The 21,036-nt window shown below is 42.8% G+C and overlaps 1 protein-coding gene across 2 annotated transcripts in view; it reads left to right on the top strand.

Moving 5' to 3' along the window:
• The window catches only part of LOC139161561 (unconventional myosin-Ia-like), an 85,728-nt gene that overhangs the window by 43,444 nt on the left and 21,248 nt on the right, over positions 1 to 21,036 (top strand). For both annotated transcript variants that reach the window (XM_070740849.1, XM_070740850.1), the window contains 4 exons: positions 299 to 373; positions 3,067 to 3,201; positions 9,892 to 9,998; positions 10,097 to 10,229. In XM_070740849.1, the coding sequence (XP_070596950.1) occupies positions 299 to 373; positions 3,067 to 3,201; positions 9,892 to 9,998; positions 10,097 to 10,229 (450 nt within the window). The remainder of the gene's footprint in view (positions 1 to 298; positions 374 to 3,066; positions 3,202 to 9,891; positions 9,999 to 10,096; positions 10,230 to 21,036) is intronic.

The following is a 21,036-nucleotide window of genomic DNA, read 5'->3' as shown; positions in this document are numbered from 1 at the left end:
ACCCAGAGAATGGAAACAACTTAACTAGGTAATTACTTCCATAATTTTAGAACTGTGCAGGAATGTAGCCTTAAAAATACAAGAGTATAAAAATAAGAATAACAGATGTAAATATTATATACAAGAGCCATGAGGAAGAAACAATTGTTCAGTCCTGAATTGTATTCTTTGTGTACAAAGTCTCAGATTTACCACCTGGTGTATAAGAAATGTTAGCAGATAAAGATCAGAGAGCAGGTAACATCAGCCTACAGCATTCCTGTAATATGTTCCTAACACCTATTTTTCCTCCTCACAGACAAGGAAGGAGTATAAGAAATATTTCCGTTCTGGAGCCTCTGACCATATTGCCAATTTTGTTTACCGAAGACTGGTGAGTGTCTCTCGGAATAACTTCAAAGTGGAAAATAACTAGGGGAAAAAATGGGGGGGGGGAACCCCATTGAAACATAACTAATGAAAAAAAGGGGGTCTAGGAATTGAATACCTAGAACCTTTTGGGCTCAGCATATCAAAAATTCAGTACTTTCCTAATTTGATCAGGGGTGGGCTACTGCCCAGACCGGGGGGGGGGGACACACAGTGGGGTAGCGAAAATGGAGCTCTGCCCCAGAGCACCTGATTTGTACTGAAAGATGTTGAAAGAAAATGCTGGGCGTCCTGCATAAGCCACACCCACAGTGGGGCAGTAAACATTTGGGTAGCCTTTCACTGAATTTGTCTCTCCATTTATTACATGTTCTCACCCCCAAACAAAAGATCTAGGCTAACTTAAACAGCAGCCCTTGGTGGCAGCCCTTGGCCTGGGCCTGAAGTAGAATCTTGGTCCGCAACTCAGCCCTAACACCACTGCCGCCACATTCAAAAAGAGCACTTTACACCATTCCCCAAAGTAATAGATTGGGGTTTTAGCTATACTTTTTTAATGTATTAGATTTGCTCTATACGCTTTGTTTTTACACTTTATCCTGTGAGCCGCCCCGAGTTTTCGGAGAAGGGCGGAAATAAATAAATAAATAAATAAATAAATAATTTGGCCTTGGGGAAACAGCACAATTGTCTCCATGGCCCAGCGCCCTCAAGGATAAATCACGTGCTGCTTACCTTTGAGAATTGTTCTCTTTCTTGCTGCTTATCTGAGTTCTGGGCCGCACAAGGCCTTCATGCTTGAAGCAGCTTTGAGGAGTGCTCTTATGTGGCCTCTGCAGCATCCAAGGACCACACAAAAACACGCCCCATTCTCATGTGACTTTCAGAAGCTCTCAAGGTTACACAAGAGTTTACCCAATTCTCCACGATTTCCAAAATTTGCATAATAGGGTGTGCTTTGGGAAATGTTTGTTCTTAATGTTTATTTATGCTGACAAGTTATCCAGAACTTAGTGGGGCAACTATGATGTCCATCATCCCTGACGTCCATTTTTCCTTTATAGGAGGATACAGGCCTAGACATAGTTACATGAGGCCCAGTAGTTAGTCAAAGAACGGTCTGTAGCTCACAATAAGAGCTTAGCCAATTCAGTCTTTGGCAACTACAAGCATGATATAAGAAAAAAACTCTGACCTAAACTTTGTGAACTGCACCATTTTCAGTAACCAGATTCAAATGGTTAAATAATAATATCAGTGAAAGTACCTGCATGTGTGCAGTTATTCTTTCTAACAAGCTATCTTACTTATTTTATTTTGCTTTGCAAACTCAGAGACCCTAGGCTTATACTATCTCCATGCACTGTAAAGAACCCATGAAAACTCATTTGCTCTCACTAGTAGTATGTGATGTACTGCAACTTGGAAAACTGCCAGCAAGACATCAATGGCTGATTGCAAGTTGAATTACAAGTTGTATAGTTTAATAAGAAGGAACGATTTAACATATAGTTTTAAACCCAAGAAGCTAATCTTGGCACACAGCCCCAGAACAGTCAATGCAAGGAAGCAGTGGCTGCTTCTTGGCTAAGGATTGGAAGATACCTTGCACGCTGTAATTCAATATGCTAGAAGGAAGCTATGTATGTCTCGATGTTCCAAGTAATGAAAGAAAAGTCAGAGGCTTGAGTTTCCTCAAAAGATACATTACATTAGAGATGTCATATTGGCACATCTGGGAAAACCCAAATCTGAAAGCTTCCGTGTTTTCCCCACCCAAAAGAAAGCCCCTGCACTGGCAACCACATGTCTATCATATGGTTCAATCAATGCACTGTACCAACTGGAGATGCCTCTCTGCCACACCCCTCAAGGTGCAGGGCAGAGTGACCTTGACACTCAGAGAAAGGAATATTATTTTGATTATATATCTCCCCAGCTCCTCCCAGTTTCCCACAGTCCTAAATGTAGCAGGCCTGAAGATCCAATGTTCAGAATGGATTCCAGGTGTGACAGTATGTAGCTTCTTTCAGTTTAGGTTCTATAGCAGTGTTGAATTGATAAACATTGTGTAATCAAAATATACAAGTGCAGATAGTCCGCAACTTACCGTCACAATTGAGCCCAACCTACCTGTTGTTAAGCGAGACCTTTGTTAAGTGGCATTCACCCCATTTTACAACCTTTCTTGCCCCAGTTATTGTCAATCACTGCAGTTGATAAGTTAGTAACCCAACTGTTCAGTGAATCTAGTTTCCCCATTGACTTTGCTTGTCCAAAGGTCACAAAGGGGGATCACATGACCTTGGGACACAGCAATGGTCATAAATCTGAATTTTGACCACATAATGTGTATGTCTGTTTAATAATGGTTTTTTAAAAATATTTTAAATTGTAAATTATTAGATTTGTTATAAACTGTTTTTATTGTGTTATGAGCTGCCCCGAATCTACGGAAAGGGGCGGCATACAAATCTAATTAATAATAATAATAATAATAATCATCATCATCATCATCATCATCATCATAATCATGGGGATGCTGCAACAGTCGTAATTGTGAAAAATGGTCCTGTCACATTTTTTTCAATGATGCTGTAACTTTGAATGGTGACTAAATCAACTGTTGTAAGTCAAAGGACTACCTGTAACCTTCTAACACAGGTCTCACAATTTCTGCTTCTTTTCTGCTTCTAGGTACAAAAATTCTTCTTGGGCCTGAAGGACAACCTCCCTTCCATGTCAGTGATCAATCAAAGTTGGCCCCCAGCCCCCTACAAATTTCTCACCAATACCAATCAAGAATTGAAGAAAATATTCCACCACTGGAGGGTTAGGCACTAATTTTGACTCATTCTATACATTGGTCTTTCAATCTAAAAACTATGATGGATGGTTGGAGGATGAAAGCTTTCCTCTCACTTTGCTTAATCTTAATATGCTGCACTGCATTCTTTGAAAAGCTGTCCCTCTGTGTTGAAACGGGATGGGAACAGGCTAGAACAAATCTGAAAATGCTTCCCTTTTCCCACACTTCATCTTTCTATATTTCTACAAACTAAACACTAAACACTGGCCAGTGCCAGGCATTTTCTCAAGGGGCTTGGAATGAGATTACGCTTTGTTTATCTAATCTTTGCGCTGATCGCGAATCTTCTCATGTCAGCTGTCAAAGGAAATTCTGTGTTGCTACTTTAATTAATTAATTAAATTTATTTATTTATTCAAACATAGATAAACAAGATTATGAATACATGAAATGGATACTCATGCCCTTATCACCTTGACATTCGACTACTGCAATGCTCTCTCCATGGGGCTACCTTCAAAGAACGTTCGGAAACTGCAAATTGTGCAGAATGCAGCCACGCGAGCAGGGCCGCCATCAGGAATTTTGGGGCCCCATACAGCCTAAGTGTCTGGGCCCCCCCTCCCTTCTTCCTTCCTTCCTTCTCTTTTTCTTTCTTTTTTCTCTCTTTTTTTATTTTCCTTCCTTCCTTCTTTCCTCCCTCCTGCCCCATCCCCTTCCTTCCTCTTTCTTTCTTTCTTTCTCTTTCTTTCTTTCCTTTTTTCTATTCTCTTTCTTTTCCTCCCTCCCTCCCCAGTGGTAGTGATGCCAGAACGCCCTTCCCTGGGGATGGGAGCCAGGGGGGGGGTTCACTGGTCTCCCTCGACAAGACCTTCAGCAACACACCAGCCCTGCTAGGCAGGCCTCTTAGCCCCACCAAAGAAATGGGGGTTAAGGAAGACCCCCACCCCCCCACCTTGCCCCAAACACTGGCACTCTGCATAACCCATGCGGGGGCTTTGGCTTCCCCTCTGCAGAACAGAAGCTGGGGACCCCTCCCTCCACATACACCAGATCCCTATGGCCCATCCGAGGGCTGGCAAAATAGGTGTGCTCCCCCACCTGCTTTTCTCTCTCTCTCTCTCTCTCTCTCTTTTTCTCTCCCTTTCTCTCTCTTTTTCTATTTCTCTTTTTATCTCTTTCTCTCCCTCTCTTTCTCTTTTTGTCTCCCTTTCTCTCTCCTTCTCTTTATATCTCTTTCTCTCTTTTGTCTCTCCCCCTCTCTTTCTTTCTATCTCTCTCCCACCCTCTCTCTTTCACTTTATCTATCTCTTTCTCTCCCTCTCTCCCCTTCTCTCTTTCTTTCTCTTTCTCTCTCTTTCTCTCCCTCTCTCTTTCTCTCCCTCTTTTTCTCTCCCTTTCTCTCTTTTTCTCTCTCTTTCTCTCCCTCTCTCTCTTTGTCTCTTTCTCTCCCTCCCTCTCTCTTTCTCTTTTTATCTCTCTCTCTCTCTCTTTTCTCTTTCTCTCCCCCTCTCTCTTTGTCTCTTTCTATCTCTTTCTCTCCCTCTTTTTCTCTCCCTTTATCTCTTTTTCTCTCTCTCTTTCTCTCCCTCTCTCTCTTTGTCTCTTTCTATCTCTTTCTCTCCCTCCCTCTCTTTCTCTTTTTATCTGTCTCTCTCTTCTCTTTCTCTCCCCCTCTCTCTTTGTCTCTTTCTATCTCTTTCTCTCCCTCTTTTTCTCTCCCTTTATCTCTTTTTCTCTCTCTCTTTCTCTCCCTCTCTCTCTTTGTCTCTTTCTATCTCTTTCTCTCCCTCCCTCTCTTTCTCTTTTTATCTGTCTCTCTCTTCTCTTTCTCTCCCCCTCTCTCTTTGTCTCTTTCTATCTCTTTCTCTCCCTCCCTCTCTCTTCCTCTTTATCTCTCTCTCTCTTCTCTTTTTATCTTACTTTCTCTCTTTTTCTCTCTCTCTTTCTCTCCCCCTCTCTCTTTGTCTCTTTCTATCTCTTTCTCTCCCTCCCTCTCTCTTTCTCTTTTTATCTCTCTCTATCTTTCTCTCCCCCTCTCTCTTTGTCTCTTTCTACCTCTTTCTCTCCCTCCCTCCCTTCCTCTTTTTATCTCTCTCTCTTTTTTCTCTTTTTATCTCCCTTTCTCTCTTTTTCTCCCTCCCTCTCTCTTTCTCTCTCTCTCTCTTTCTTTCTCCTTTTCTCTCTCTCTTTCTCTCCCCCTCTGTCTCTTTCTATCTCTTTCTCTCCCTCCCTCTCTCTTCCTCTTTTTATCTCTCTTTCTCTCTTTTTTCCCCTCTTTTTATCTCCCTTTCTCCCTTTCTCTCTCTTTCTCTCCCCCTCTCTCTTTATCTTTTTCTATATCTTTCTCTCCCTCCCTCTCTCTTTCTCTTTTTATCTTTCTCTCTCTCTCTCTCTCCCCCTCCCTTTCTTTCTATCCCTTTCTCTCTCTCTCTCTTTCTCCCCCCTCTCTCTGAAGTGGGGAGGGCCGGGTTGGCACCAACGGAGCTCGAGACGGGGTGCAAAAGCAAACTACTCTGCCGGACCGGGCCCGGATGAGGCGAGCACCCGGCCGCCCAAGCCTCGTTCCCCAACGCCGGCAGGGTCTCCGACCTTCGCCACGCACTTTACTTTATTCCGGGAGGATCGCGCTGCCAAAGGCTCCGTCGGAGCTTCGAGTCCTGGGCGTGCCTTTTTCTTGCAAATGAGTCCCGCTCCCGTTGGTTAGGCAGGCGGCCGGCAAGAGAGGGCCGGTACTGCGCCTGTGCGCCAGTGAAGCTTCAGCTGGGCGGGGCGCTGCCGGTACTTCCCTCCTGGGGCTCCCGCTCGTCGCAGCTGTCCCCCGGCTTCTGCTCGATGCCACGGTTTTCGGCGCTGTCCTGCTGTGCCCCAAAGACGGAAGGCGGGAAAAAGGCGAGAAGAATGGAGCTCTCCTTCTTCCTGCCTTCCGTCTTTGGTGCCCAGCAGGACAGCGCCGAAAACCGTGGCATCGAGCAGGAGCCAGGGGACAGCTGCGAGCGGGAGCTCAGTGCAAGGAGCCGCTGACTGCGGGCCCCAATTTGCCCGGGGCCCGGTAGCGCGCTCCCTGTAGTACCCGTCTATCGGCGGCCCTGCACGCGAGCAGTCGTGGCCTTGCCCAGACATGCACATATCTATCCAGCACTCCATGGCCTGCATTGATTGCCGATTGGCTTCTGGACACAATTCAAAGTGTTGGTTATGACCTATAAAGCCCTACATTGCACTGGGCCAGAATACTTATGGGACTGCCTTCTGCCACATGAGTCCCAGTAACTGATTAGGTCCCACAGAGTCCCGTCCCGTCTCCAGGTCCCGTCAACTAGACAATGTAACTTGGCAGGGCCCAGGGTAAGAGCCTTCTCTGTGGGGGCCCTGGCCCTCTGGAATCATCTCCCCCCAGAGATTTGCTCATCTATGCCGCCAGGTTTGGGGACACTAGACTCTAGCCCCCTGGGCGATGAATGTGTTGACAGTAACTTGACCAAATGGGAATGACTCTCTTTTTTATGGTTTTCTGGGTTTTTTAGATTATAAATTTAAATTAATTGGATTTAAGACGTTATATATTGTTCTGTTATATGTTGTAAGCTGCCCTAAGTCCTCGAAGAGGGGCGGCATAAAAGTCAGATAGATAGATAGATAGATAGATAGATAGATAGATAGATAGATAGATAGATAGATAGATAGATACCGTGTTTCCCCGAAAGTAAGACAGTGTCTTACTTTCTTTTTATCCCCAAAAGCCCCACTATGTCTTACTTTTGGGGTATGTCTTATATTGGAAAAAATAAGACCCACCCGGCCAACCCACCTACCCGAACCCGCAACACCCGTGTCCGGTAAAAAGTAGTATTTTAAAAAATCTTCTTGAAAAATCTGGGTCTTCATTTTTACCCACCGGGGGGACAAAGAGCCCGAAGCACCCTCCCCCCACACACAAACACATGGAGACACATCCGCATCCCTGCCTGCCCGCCCCGTCCGGGCCCCGCCATGACGTGGCAGCCGCGTCCGGTGCACACGTCGGCCTTGATACGTGTCCACCCACCCGGTGTCTCCGAAGCTTACCGGTCTCTGGCGGGCGCCTTTCGGCAGGAGAAGCCTTCGCCGGGCTGCTTCGCTGCTTGTTCCCCGACGACGGACAACGGCCGGCCGGCTTAGCCAGGACGGGCAACACGGCATCCGCTTGAGACGCCGACGGGAGCAGCAGGAGCAGCAGGAACAGCAACATTTGGATCAGATGGAGGCGGCGGTGACGTATGGAGGGGGGGCGGCGCAGAAGTGGGCAGGAGGCGGCAATACCCCCATGTTTCCCCGAAAGTAAGACATATGTCTTACTTTCGGGGTACAGCTTATATTAGACGACCCCCCTGAAACCCCTGATACGTCTTACAATCGGGGGTGTCTTACTATCGGGGAAACAGGATAGATAGATAGATAGATAGATAGATAGATAGATAGATAGATAGATAGATAGATAGATAGATGTTTGTTTAGATAGATAGATAGATAGATAGATAGATAGATAGATAGATAGATAGATAGATAGATAAGGTAGGTAGGTAGGTAGATAGGTAGATAGATATAAAAGGAAATATTAGGACAGAGATGGTAGGCACGTGCTTGTGCATGCCACTTAAAAACCTCTTAGGAATGGAGTAAGGTTAATAGTAGACAGTAGACACCTAGAATGCCTGGCTGCTTTGTTCAATCCAGGGTTCAATACTCAGGAAAGATGCTTAAAAAGCAGATTTATTCATCCATATTACAGAAGATTGAGTTGGGCAGGGAGCAATTGCTACTACTATAGTAAGAAAGAAGGATTTCCTACTCACCGATATCCTGTGATGAGGGACGCAGGTGGAATGGATTTCCTCCTTCATGTTCCCTTTTTTGAGGCAAAGCAAATCGGGCCAATAACTCCCATCCATCCCCTACAGCATCAAGGGACACGGAACACAAAAGGTCCAGGCTGCATTTTGCTGGGTCTTACCACCCAAATGTTGGCATTGCTGTGAAGTGCAACCAGACAGCCTCCCTGCTGGCTACATCAGGAAAACTGTTAGCCAGAAGGCCAGGCTCATTTGTTCCCCTCAGTGTCCAACAGCTAAAAGTCACATAGAGTCAGGGAAGATGCTTAAAAGCTCTTTATTTCTGTGCAGGAGCAACTGTTTCAAGAGGGACAGTTGAGTACTGTTTCCACATAACCTTTATACCTTCATAAAATAAGGAAAATTATACCAAAAAATATAAAATTATCCCATTGACTAACTCATCAATTTAGAACGTTCACACACTGATTTGTCTAATGCAGTGATTCTCAACCTTTCTAATGCCACATTCCTCATGTTGTGGTGACCCCCAACCATAATCTAGAGCTAATTCTCCCAATAGAACTTTGAGATGATTGGCAAGAAGGTCAGAAGAACACGGCCACTATAAACGCCTGATTGGTCGGATTGTAAAAATATTCCAAAGCACCAGAATAGAAGCTTTAGTTCCTAACACCATGGGATATTTGGCTTTTCCCATGGTCTTAGGCGACCCCTGTGAAATGGTCATTTGACCCCCAAAGGAGTCCCGACCCCCAGATTGAGAATCACTGGTCTAATGTATAATATTCTTATCATGTAACAAGTTACCCATATTGTAATATTGAGGGGTGGGTCTTTTAAAATTACCATGAAGCAAAATTAGCATGAATGCTGGGGATCGAACTTGCGGCCCATTGGCTGGATGCCTCATGTGCTGGCAACGCCCACCCCTGGTTTAGCGAAAGGGGGGAAAGTCATGATACATTGACCACATTGTAAAGATTCACTTATTCACTTATTACTGGACTGAACCAGTCTGTTCTTGTCAGCTCCTTTCCTTTCCTTATCGCTTCCATGATATTGGCACCTCCTTCCCTCCCTCCCAACTTCCTCAAGACCCTGAATACTGTTATATTTATTTATTTATTTATTTATTGGATTTGTATGCCGCCCCTCTCCGCAGACTTGGGGCGGCTAACAACAATGATAAAAACAACATGTAACAATCCAATTTAATAAAACAACTAAAAACCCTTATTATAAAAACCAAACATACACACAAACATACCATACATAACTTGTAATGGCCTAGGGAAAGGAATATCCTAATTCCCCCATGCCTGGTGACAAAGGTGGGTCTTGAGTAATTTGCGAAAGACAAGGAGGGTGGGGGCCGTTCTAATCTCTGGGGGGGAGTTGATTCCAGAGGGCCGGGGCCGCCACAGAGAAGGCTCTTCCCCTGAGGCCCGCCAAACGACATTGTTTGGTCGACGGGACCCGGAGAAGGCCAACTCTGTGGGACCTTATCGGCCGCTGGGATTCGTGCAGTAGAGGGCGGTTCCGGATGTACTCTGGCCCAATGCCATGTAGTGCTTTAAAGGTCATTACCAACACTTTGAATTGTGACCGGAAACCGATCGGCAGCCATAATGGTCAGGTACCAAAAATTTGAAATGTTGTCTGTGGCTGTGTAAAGGAAACAGAGCTGAATCGACAAAAAAATCTCTCTCTCTCTCTCTCTCTCTCTCTCTCACACACACACACACACACACACACACACACACACACACATGCAGTATTTAATGTTCTCAAACCACTTTCAGTCTTTTTTTGGGAGGGCTCTGTACTTTATAAGACGGAATGTTGCATTTTGTCCCCTCCCTTGCCTTTCTGGTACAGTGTAAGAAGTATCGTGAGCAGCTTTCCCCAAAGGATAAAGAAGCCTTGCAGGACAAGTTGTGTGCCAGTGAACTTTTTAAGGGGAAGAAAACTTTGTACCCTAAGAGGTAAGTGAAAAGCACGAACCTATGCCCCCCCCCAGACCAAGAGGCCTTGACTCCCCAAGAATGGGACAGATCACAATCCAGATTTTATGATTTTTCAGCCTTCCCCAGCCTTTCCGAGGGGAATACCTTGGGTTGAAGGAGAACCCCAAATACCGCAAGCTCCAAACCACTGCCAACGACAAGCTAGTGATGGCCGACCATGTGAAGAAAGTCAACCGAGGTGATGGAAAGGTAGGACATGTCTCTTTAATTTGCTTTGGCTTCCAAGGGGAGGAGACCAGGAACCGCAACAAGGACATGCCCAGTTTCTCTTTGCTCCTGTAAAGGGAAGAAATCAATTTATTGTGATCTTGGAATGAGCAAATTTTTTTTTGAATTTTTTTTATTTTTCTCCACCTTAAAAAACATACATAACATTACATATACCTAAAATGCTGATCCATATGTCTTCATTATCTCATAAAGACTAATAAAATAACCTGAATTACATTTCAAATTTGCAATAATTCACTCTGAATATTTATTTCAAATGGCTAATTTTGATTACATTAAGTGACAAACTGGAAAGACTTCTCTCAATTTTGGCTTCTTATAATCACAATCCTAAATCTTTATTTCTATTTCCATTCTATTATAATTTAACTTGCAGTATGTGTTATTTATTTATCTAATGCTGCCTCCTTGTCTATTTTTGTCATCTGGGTTATACAAATCATATTTTACATTTCCTTTTATCCCATTTATATTAAATTAATATGAAAAGCTTTATATATTTTTTTCCAAACCATTCATAAAATTTCACCCAAACTTTGTAAAACTCCAAGCCTTCTTTATCTTAAATTTTCATTGTTAATCTATTCATATCCACATAGTCCATTATCTTCTTAAGTACTTCTTTCAGTCGGTATTCTATTCAATTTCCAGGTTTGAGCATACACTATTCTAGCAGCTGTTACTATGTGTACAATTAAATATGTTTCTTCTTTGTTGAATGTCTCTGGCAATATGCCCAATAAAAAATATCCAGTTTGAGTTTGATACTTTGTTTCAAAATCTTTCCAATCCATCTTTGAATCTCTGTCCAATATATTTTGGCTTCCTACATATCTACCACTTATGATAAAAAGAGCCAGGTGTCTGATTACATGTCCAACACTTCATTGATTTATTTTTAAACATTTTTGCTATTTTCTCTGGGGACATATGCCATCTATAAAATATCTTATACATGTTTTCTTTAAATGCTGTTGCCATTGTCATTTTATAATTCATTTTCCATAGTTGCTGCCACTTATTTAGTTACATTGTATGTCCTATATGTCTCATCCATTTTATCATCATCTCTTTCACCTGTTCAAATTCTAATTCTGTGGAGAGCAAATAGTTGTAAAATTTCTTTATCAACTTTTCATATGTTCCTGTCCGTATTTCATCTAGATCTGTCAAATCCAAATTAATTCCTTCTGTTTTACTGTCCTTTTCATATCTTGCTTGTAATTGCATCCTCATGTACCAGGCCATTTTTATATCCTGTTTCTCAGGCTCTAATGAGGATTTCAACTTGTCTTCCTTTGTCAAGATATCATTGTATCTCGGTATATTGTCCCAATTCATTCTACTTGAGTGCGCCAATGTCTCTAGTTCAATGTCCACAGTTCGGCAGAGTCTCTTGCGAAAGCCTGGAACGAGGCTGCAGCAGAGGCTCTTGACCGGATTGCGCCTTTGCGACCTCTCCGTAGCGCTAGACCCCGTAGAGCTCCATGGTTCAACGAGGAGCTCCGGGAGTTGAAACGCCAGAAGAGACGTCTAGAGAAGCGATGGAGGAAGAGTAGGTCTGAATCTGATCGAACACTTGTAAGAGCTTTTATTAAGACTTACAAAGTGGCGCTCAAGGCGGCAAGATGCGCGTACCATGCCGCCTTGATTGCATCAGCGGAATCCCGCCCGGCCGCTCTGTTTAGGGTGACCCGCTCCTTTCTTAATCAGGGGGGAGTTGGGGAGCCCTTGCAGAGCAGTGCCGAGGATTTTAACACGTTTTTCGCTGATAAAATCGCTCAGATCCGGGCCGACCTCGATTCCAATTGGGAAACAGAGTCGACTAACAACGAGTCAGTCGAGGTGACTGGGGCACGTACTTGTCCACCTGTCTGGGAAGAGTTTGATCTGGTGACACCTGATGAAGTGGACAAGGCCATTGGATCTGTGAGTTCCGCCACCTGTTTACTGGATCCGTGTCCCTCCTGGTTGGTCTCGGCCAGCAGGGAGGTGACACAGAGCTGGGTCCAGGAGATTACCAACGCTTCCTTGGGGAGGGGAGTTTTTCCAACTCTCTATAAAGAAGCGCTCGTGCACCCCCTCCTCAAGAAGCCTTCCCTGGACCCAGCCATACTTAATAACTATCGCCCAGTCTCCAACCTTCCCTTTATGGGGAAGGTTGTTGAGAAGGTGGTGGCACTCCAGCTCCAACGGTCCTTGGAAGAAGCCAATTATCTAGGTCCCCAGCAGTCGGGCTTCAGACCTGGTTACAGCATGGAAACTGCTTTGGTCGCATTGATGGATGATCTCTGGCAGGCCCGGGACAGGGGTTTATCCTCTGTCCTGGTGCTCCTTGACCTCTCAGCGGCTTTCGATACCATCGACCATGGTATCCTTCTGCACCGGCTGGAGGGGTTGGGAGTGGGGGGCACTGTTCTTCAGTGGTTCTCCTCCTACCTCTCCGGCCGGTCGCAGTCGGTGTTAGTGGGGGGTCAGAGGTCGACTCCGAGGTCTCTCCCTTGTGGGGTGCCTCAGGAGCCGGTCCTCTCCCCCCTGCTATTTAACATCTACATGAAACCGCTGGTGAGATCATCCGAGGGCATGGGGTGAGGTATCATCAGTACGCTGATGATACCCAGCTTTACATCTCCACCCCATGTCCAGTCAACGAAGCAGTGGAAGTGATGTGCCGGTGTCTGGAGGCTGTTGGGGCCTGGATGGGTGTCAACAGACTCAAGCTCAACCCGGATAAGACGGAGTGGCTGTGGGTCCTGCCTCCCAAAGACAATCCCATCTGTCCGTCCATCACCCTGGGGGGGGAACTATTGACCCCCTCGGAGAGGGTCCACAACTTGGGCGTCCTCCTCGATCCACAGCTCACATTAGAAAACCATCTTTCAGCTGTGGCGAGGAGGGCGTTTGCCCAGGTTCGCCTGGTGCACCAGTTGCGGCCCTATCTGGACTGGGACTCATTGCTCACAGTCACTCATGCCCTCATCACCTCGAGGTTTGACTACTGTAACGCTCTCTACATGGGGCTACCTTTGAAAAGTGTTCGGAAACTTCAGATCGTGCAGAATGCAGCTGCGAGAGCAGTCATGGGCTTACCTAGGTATGCCCATGTTTCGCCATCACTCCGCAGTCTGCATTGGTTGCCGATCAATTTCCGGTCACAATTCAAAGTGTTGGTTATGACCTTTAAAGCCCTTCATGGCATTGAACCAGGATACCTCCGAGACTGCCTCCTGCCGCACGAATCCCAGCGACCGATTAGGTCCCACAGAGTGGGCCTTCTCCGGGTCCCGTCAACTAAACAATGTCGGTTGGCGGGCCCCAGGGGAAGAGCCTTCTCTGTGGCGGCCCCGACTCTCTGGAACCAACTTCCCCCGGAGATTAGAACTGCCCCGACTCTTCCTGCCTTCCGTAAAGTTCTTAAAACCCACCTTTGCCGTCAGGCATGGGGGAACAGAAACATCTCCCCCGGGCATGTACAATTTATGTTTGGTATGTTTGTGTGTGTGCTTGTTAGTACATTGGGGTTCGTTTTTAAAACTTTCTTAAATATTTAAATTTATTTGACTCTATTTGGATTTGTACAATTTGTTTATGCTTTGTTGTGAGCCTCCCCGAGTCCGCGGAGAGGGGCGGCATACAAATCTAAATAATAAATAAATAAATAAATAAAATAAATTATAGATATCCAACAAGGTATTTTTACATAGTGTTTAACTCTCCCCCGTCAAACTGAAAGTAACGTGTTCCTTATACTATGTCTCTGGAAATAGCTATGTATTTTATTTCCTCCATACCTGTTCTGTCGGGCTCTCTGGTAGAATCCTCCCAAAAATTCACAGGTACAAATTTCAGACACACACACGTTTGAAAATTCAAAACAATGTTCTTTATAATGAAAATTCACTTAAACTAAGCCCTCTTTTGGTATAGCAAAGAGCACTAATCTCCAAACAAACTGGCAATTTATACAAGTCCCTTATCAATCCTGTGATACTTAGCTTGCAGCTGTGAGGCAATTCAAAGTCCTTCTTTCACAAAGTGAAACACACTTTGCTCTGGTTTAGTTTCAAAGCAGGGAAAAATCAGCACACAAAAAGTCAAAGTCAGTAACGCAGTCACGAAACACAACGATCAGATAATCCTCCCCGATGGCCAAACCCACAGGCTGCTCTTTATAGCAGCCTCACTAATTACCACAGCCCCACCCAACCACAGGTGGCCTCATTTTCTTTTATAATAATCTCTCAGTTGTTGTTGCCTATGCATCGCTCTCCACATGCGTGGCTGTATCATTAACTCTTGTTCTGAATCCAAGGAGGAGCTAGATAATTGATCTCCTTCTGAGCTGTCTGCCACACTCTCCTCCTCCCTGTCTCTCATATCTTCTTGGTCAGAGGAGCCTTCATCATCAGATTCCACCGGGGGCAAAACAGGCCTGCAGCATGTGGATGTCTCCCCCACATCCACAGTCCTTGGGGCAGGAGCTGGGCCAGAGCTAACCACAACAATACCAAATAAATGTGTGCTATCCAATATGTAAATTGTGTCCTTCTAATATTAAAAGTCTTATTCCTCAGCAAAATCCATTATTTTATCCATGTCATTGTTGCAGCTTGATAATACAGTTCCCAATTAGGGAGGCCAAAACTGCCCCGATTCTTGCATCTTGTAACATCTTCAAACTTATCTTTCATCGTTTCCCTTGCCAAATAAATTTCAATATTGTTTTATTCAAATCATTAAAGACAGTTTTATCTATTTTGATTGGTATTGTTGAGAAACAATGAGCAAATATTTTGAAACATGTATTGCAATAACATTTGGAAACCTACACCCACACAGATCTTACACTCAGTTGACCCCAATGATCAAGATAATAATTATCTGACAATATTTATTTATTATATTTGTATGCCACCCTTCTCCGAAAACTTGCCCTGATCAGGGCAAGCTTTCTTGTGATTAAAATGATTTTTCCCTCCACTTCATATTTTCTTAACTTATGGTTGCTATCGCTGAGGCTAAAATAAAATATGGCTGCTAGAGTCCCATCTATGAGAAGGTTCTTATCAGGGGATCATTTGGGGGCATTTGCAAATACTCCCTGAGCTGTTAGAGCTATTTTGGCAGGCACTCTGTCTAGCACTTTGGGGGAACTCTATTGTCATCCAGGTCATGTGTATCTAACAGAAGCATTTGGACAACCTATTATACTTGGTTTGTATTAATCTTGAGGTGGGGGGAGTTGCATAGCATGTCATGCAAGGCTTACGGGGCAATATATAATGCACATGGAAATAATGGTTAATTTATGAATCGGGTTAAGCGCATTGCATGAATGAACAAAGTAACAACTCTTTCTGTTTTATCAATGATGTCAGAAATTATGGCAGAGAATTGTTTATTTTATTTGTTTGTTTGTTTTTGTTTTGTTAAGTACATATTGGAGGTATGTAAAGATATAATAATATTCATATACATTATACTAGTAAAAAAAAGAAAAAGAAAAAAGTAGAAAGAAACATTAGATATAATAATATTCATATGTATGGTGCTAGTAAAATAATAAAAGAAACATAAGGGACAGGGGACGGAAGGCACGCTGGTGCACTTATGCACGCCCCTCACTGACCTCTTAGGAATCGGGGGAAGTCAACAGTGGATAGTCTAAGGCTAGTGTTTTGGGGGTTAGGAGAAGTTACTACAGAGTCAGGTAGTGAGTTCAATGCATCAACTACTCAGTTACTAAAATTGTATTTCCTGCAGTCATGTTTGGAATGGTTTACATTAAGTTTGTATCTGTTATGTGCTCGTGTGTTGTTGTGGTTGAAGCTGAAGTAGTCGTTGACAGGGTGGACATTGTAGCACATGATTTTATGGGCTATGGTTAGAGCGTGTTTAAGGCAACATAGTTCGAAGCTTTCTAAACCTAGGATTGTAAGTCTAGTTTCATAGGGTATTCTGTTGCGAGTGGAGGAGTAGAGGGCTCTTCTTGTAAAGTATCTCTGGACATTTTCTAGAGTGTTTATGTCTGAAATGCGGTGTGGGTTCCAGGCAGATGAGCTGTATTCAAGGATTGGTCTGGCAAAAGTTTTGTATGCTCTGGTTAGTTGTATAAGATTGCCAGAGCAGAAGCTGCGTAGGATTAAGTAAACAACTCTTGAAGCTTTTTGGGTGATGTTGTTGCAGTGGGCTTTGGCACTTAGGTCATTTGATATGAGTATTCCAAGCTCTTTTACAGAGTGAGGGTTGTCTGTAAGGTCTTGTTTATTCAGTAGGAAGCAAAGTGTGGCATTTAGGGATAAATAACGGACAATAGTTTCAGGGATCATGTGCTACTTGGATGTTTTTTAGATTTACAGTAGTGATTTTTTTTGTAGAATATAGCTACCCCGCCTCCTCTACGGGATTCACAGTCTGACTGGAAGACGAGATAGTTTCTTGATGTGATGATGGAGTCAGTATAGGATGCATTTAGCCATGTTTCACAGACAAAAATAATGTTGAAGATGTCAGTGTCTAGTAGTAGTAGGAATTCAGACATCTTGTTGACTATACTTCTTGCATTGATTAGTTTGCATTTGAGATTGGTTTTGTATTTGAGATTGGTTTTGGGTTGGATTGAGGAAGTAAGAGGTGCACTTTCCTATTCTTGGTTAGTGGTGCTTGGAATGTTGTTTGTTTCCTTGCTTGGAAATAACTCATGATCCTTACAAATACAGAGGAAGAAAACTTTCAGCTCAGACTAAAAAAGTGCTTTTTCAAGAAGCAATTGGACTTTCTGGAAGGAGTTATACTCCTAGTAGTAATCCTTCTATTCCCCATCACCCAGTCAGAGCTGAAGAAGCTTCTTGGATGAGAAGCACAATGTCTTCAAAGAAAAACCAGAAAGTCCAGTTGTGTCTTGAAAAATCTAAATAATACAAATCTAAATAATAATAAATAAATAAATAAATAAATAATAAATAAATAAATAAATAAAATTATAGATATCCAACAAGGTATTTTTACATAGTGTTTAACTCTCCCCCGTCAAACTGAAAGTAACGTGTTCCTTATACTATGTTTCTGGAAATAGCTATGTATTTTATTTCCTCCATACCTGTTCTGTCGGGCTCTCTGGTAGAATCCTCCCAAAAATTCACAGGTACAAATTTCAGACACACACACGTTTGAAAATTCAAAACAATGTTCTTTATAATGAAAATTCACTTAAACTAAGCCCTCTTTTGGTATAGCAAAGAGCACTAATCTCCAAACAAACTGGCAATTTATACAAGTCCCTTATCAATCCTGTGATACTTAGCTTGCAGCTGTGAGGCAATTCAAAGTCCTTCTTTCACAAAGTGAAACACACTTTGCTCTGGTTTAGTTTCAAAGCAGGGAAAAATCAGCACACAAAAAGTCAAAGTCAGTAACGCAGTCACGAAACACAACGATCAGATAATCCTCCACGATGGCCAAACCCACAGGCTGCTCTTTATAGCAGCCTCACTAATTACCACAGCCCCACCCAACCACAGGTGGCCTCATTTTCTTTTATAATAATCTCTCAGTTGTTGTTGCCTATGCATCGCTCTCCACATGCGTGGCTGTATCATTAACTCTTGTTCTGAATCCAAGGAGGAGCTAGATAATTGATCTCCTTCTGAGCTGTCTGCCACACTCTCCTCCTCCCTGTCTCTCATATCTTCTTGGTCAGAGGAGCCTTCATCATCAGATTCCACCGGGGGCAAAACAGGCCTGCAGCATGTGGATGTCTCCCCCACATCCACAGTCCTTGGGGCAGGAGCTGGGCCAGAGCTAACCACAACAATACCAAATAAATGTGTGCTATCCAATATGTAAATTGTGTCCTTCTAATATTAAAAGTCTTATTCCTCAGCAAAATCCATTATTTTATCCATGTCATTGTTGCAGCTTGATAATACAGTTCCCAATTAGGGAGGCCAAAACTGCCCCGATTCTTGCATCTTGTAACATCTTCAAACTTATCTTTCATCGTTTCCCTTGCCAAATAAATTTCAATATTGTTTTATTCAAATCATTAAAGACAGTTTTATCTATTTTGATTGGTATTGTTGAGAAACAATGAGCAAATATTTTGAAACATGTATTGCAATAACATTTGGAAACCTACACCCACACAGATCTTACACTCAGTTGACCCCAATGATCAAGATAATAATTATCTGACAATATTTATTTATTATATTTGTATGCCACCCTTCTCCGAAAACTTGCCCTGATCAGGGCAAGCTTTCTTGTGATTAAAATGATTTTTCCCTCCACTTCATATTTTCTTAACTTATGGTTGCTATCGCTGAGGCTAAAATAAAATATGGCTGCTAGAGTCCCATCTATGAGAAGGTTCTTATCAGGGGATCATTTGGGGGCATTTGCAAATACTCCCTGAGCTGTTAGAGCTATTTTGGCAGGCACTCTGTCTAGCACTTTGGGGGAACTCTATTGTCATCCAGGTCATGTGTATCTAACAGAAGCATTTGGACAACCTATTATACTTGGTTTGTATTAATCTTGAGGTGGGGGGAGTTGCATAGCATGTCATGCAAGGCTTACGGGGCAATATATAATGCACATGGAAATAATGGTTAATTTATGAATCGGGTTAAGCGCATTGCATGAATGAACAAAGTAACAACTCTTTCTGTTTTATCAATGATGTCAGAAATTATGGCAGAGAATTGTTTATTTTATTTGTTTGTTTGTTTTTGTTTTGTTAAGTACATATTGGAGGTATGTAAAGATATAATAATATTCATATACATTATACTAGTAAAAAAAAGAAAAAGAAAAAAGTAGAAAGAAACATTAGATATAATAATATTCATATGTATGGTGCTAGTAAAATAATAAAAGAAACATAAGGGACAGGGGACGGAAGGCACGCTGGTGCACTTATGCACGCCCCTCACTGACCTCTTAGGAATCGGGGGAAGTCAACAGTGGATAGTCTAAGGCTAGTGTTTTGGGGGTTAGGAGAAGTTACTACAGAGTCAGGTAGTGAGTTCAATGCATCAACTACTCAGTTACTAAAATTGTATTTCCTGCAGTCATGTTTGGAATGGTTTACATTAAGTTTGTATCTGTTATGTGCTCGTGTGTTGTTGTGGTTGAAGCTGAAGTAGTCGTTGACAGGGTGGACATTGTAGCACATGATTTTATGGGCTATGGTTAGAGCGTGTTTAAGGCAACATAGTTCTAAGCTTTCTAAACCTAGGATTGTAAGTCTAGTTTCATAGGGTATTCTGTTGCGAGTGGAGGAGTAGAGGGCTCTTCTGGTAAAGTATCTCTGGACATTTTCTAGAGTGTTTATGTCCGAAATGCGGTGTGGGTTCCAGGCAGATGAGCTGTATTCAAGGATTGGTCTGGCAAAAGTTTTGTATGCTCTGGTTAGTTGTATAAGATTGCCAGAGCAGAAGCTGCGTAGGATTAAGTAAACAACTCTTGAAGCTTTTTGGGTGATGTTGTTGCAGTGGGCTTTGGCACTTAGGTCATTTGATATGAGTATTCCAAGCTCTTTTACAGAGTGAGGGTTGTCTGTAAGGTCTTGTTTATTCAGTAGGAAGCAAAGTGTGGCATTTAGGGATAAATAACAGACAATAGTTTCAGGGATCATGTGCTACTTGGATGTTTTTTAGATTTAGTGATTTTTTTTGTAGAATATAGCTACCCCGCCTCCTCTACGGGATTCACAGTCTGACTGGAAGACGAGATAGTTTCTTGATGTGATGATGGAGTCAGGATAGGATGCATTTAGCCATGTTTCACAGACAAAAATAATGTTGAAGATGTCAGTGTCTAGTAGTAGTAGGAATTCAGACATCTTGTTGACTATACTTCTTGCATTGATTAGTTTGCATTTGAGATTGGTTTTGTATTTGAGATTGGTTTTGGGTTGGATTGAGGAAGTAAGAGGTGCACTTTCCTATTCTTGGTTAGTGGTGCTTGGAATGTTGTTTGTTTCCTTGCTTGGAAATAACTCATGATCCTTACAAATACAGAGGAAGAAAACTTTCAGCTCAGACTAAAAAAGTGCTTTTTCAAGAAGCAATTGGACTTTCTGGAAGGAGTTATACTCCTAGTAGTAATCCTTCTATTCCCCATCATCCAGTCAGAGCTGAAGAAGCTTCTTGGATGAGAAGCACAATGTCTTCAAAGAAAAACCAGAAAGTCCAGTTGTGTCTTGAAAAATCTAAATAATACAAATCTAAATAATAAATAAATGAATAAATAATAAATAAATAAATAAATAAAATAAATTATAGATATCCAACAAGGTATTTTTACATAGTGTTTAACTCTCCCCCGTCAAACTGAAAGTAACGTGTTCCTTATACTATGTCTCTGGAAATAGCTATGTATTTTATTTCCTCCATACCTGTTCTGTCGGGCTCTCTGGTAGAATCCTCCCAAAAATTCACAGGTACAAATTTCAGACACACACACGTTTGAAAATTCAAAACAATGTTCTTTATAATGAAAATTCACTTAAACTAAGCCCTCTTTTGGTATAGCAAAGAGCACTAATCTCCAAACAAACTGGCAATTTATACAAGTCCCTTATCAATCCTGTGATACTTAGATTGCAGCTGTGAGGCAATTCAAAGTCCTTCTTTCACAAAGTGAAACACACTTTGCTCTGGTTTAGTTTCAAAGCAGGGAAAAATCAGCACACAAAAAGTCAAAGTCAGTAACGCAGTCACGAAACACAACGATCAGATAATCCTCCACGATGGCCAAACCC

The sequence above is a fragment of the Erythrolamprus reginae genome, chromosome 2 (genome assembly GCF_031021105.1).
Source record: "Erythrolamprus reginae isolate rEryReg1 chromosome 2, rEryReg1.hap1, whole genome shotgun sequence".
NCBI lineage: Eukaryota > Metazoa > Chordata > Lepidosauria > Squamata > Dipsadidae > Erythrolamprus > Erythrolamprus reginae.
The sequence above is the reverse complement of the archived record's forward strand: the minus strand, read 5'-3'. Positions and strand labels throughout refer to the sequence as shown.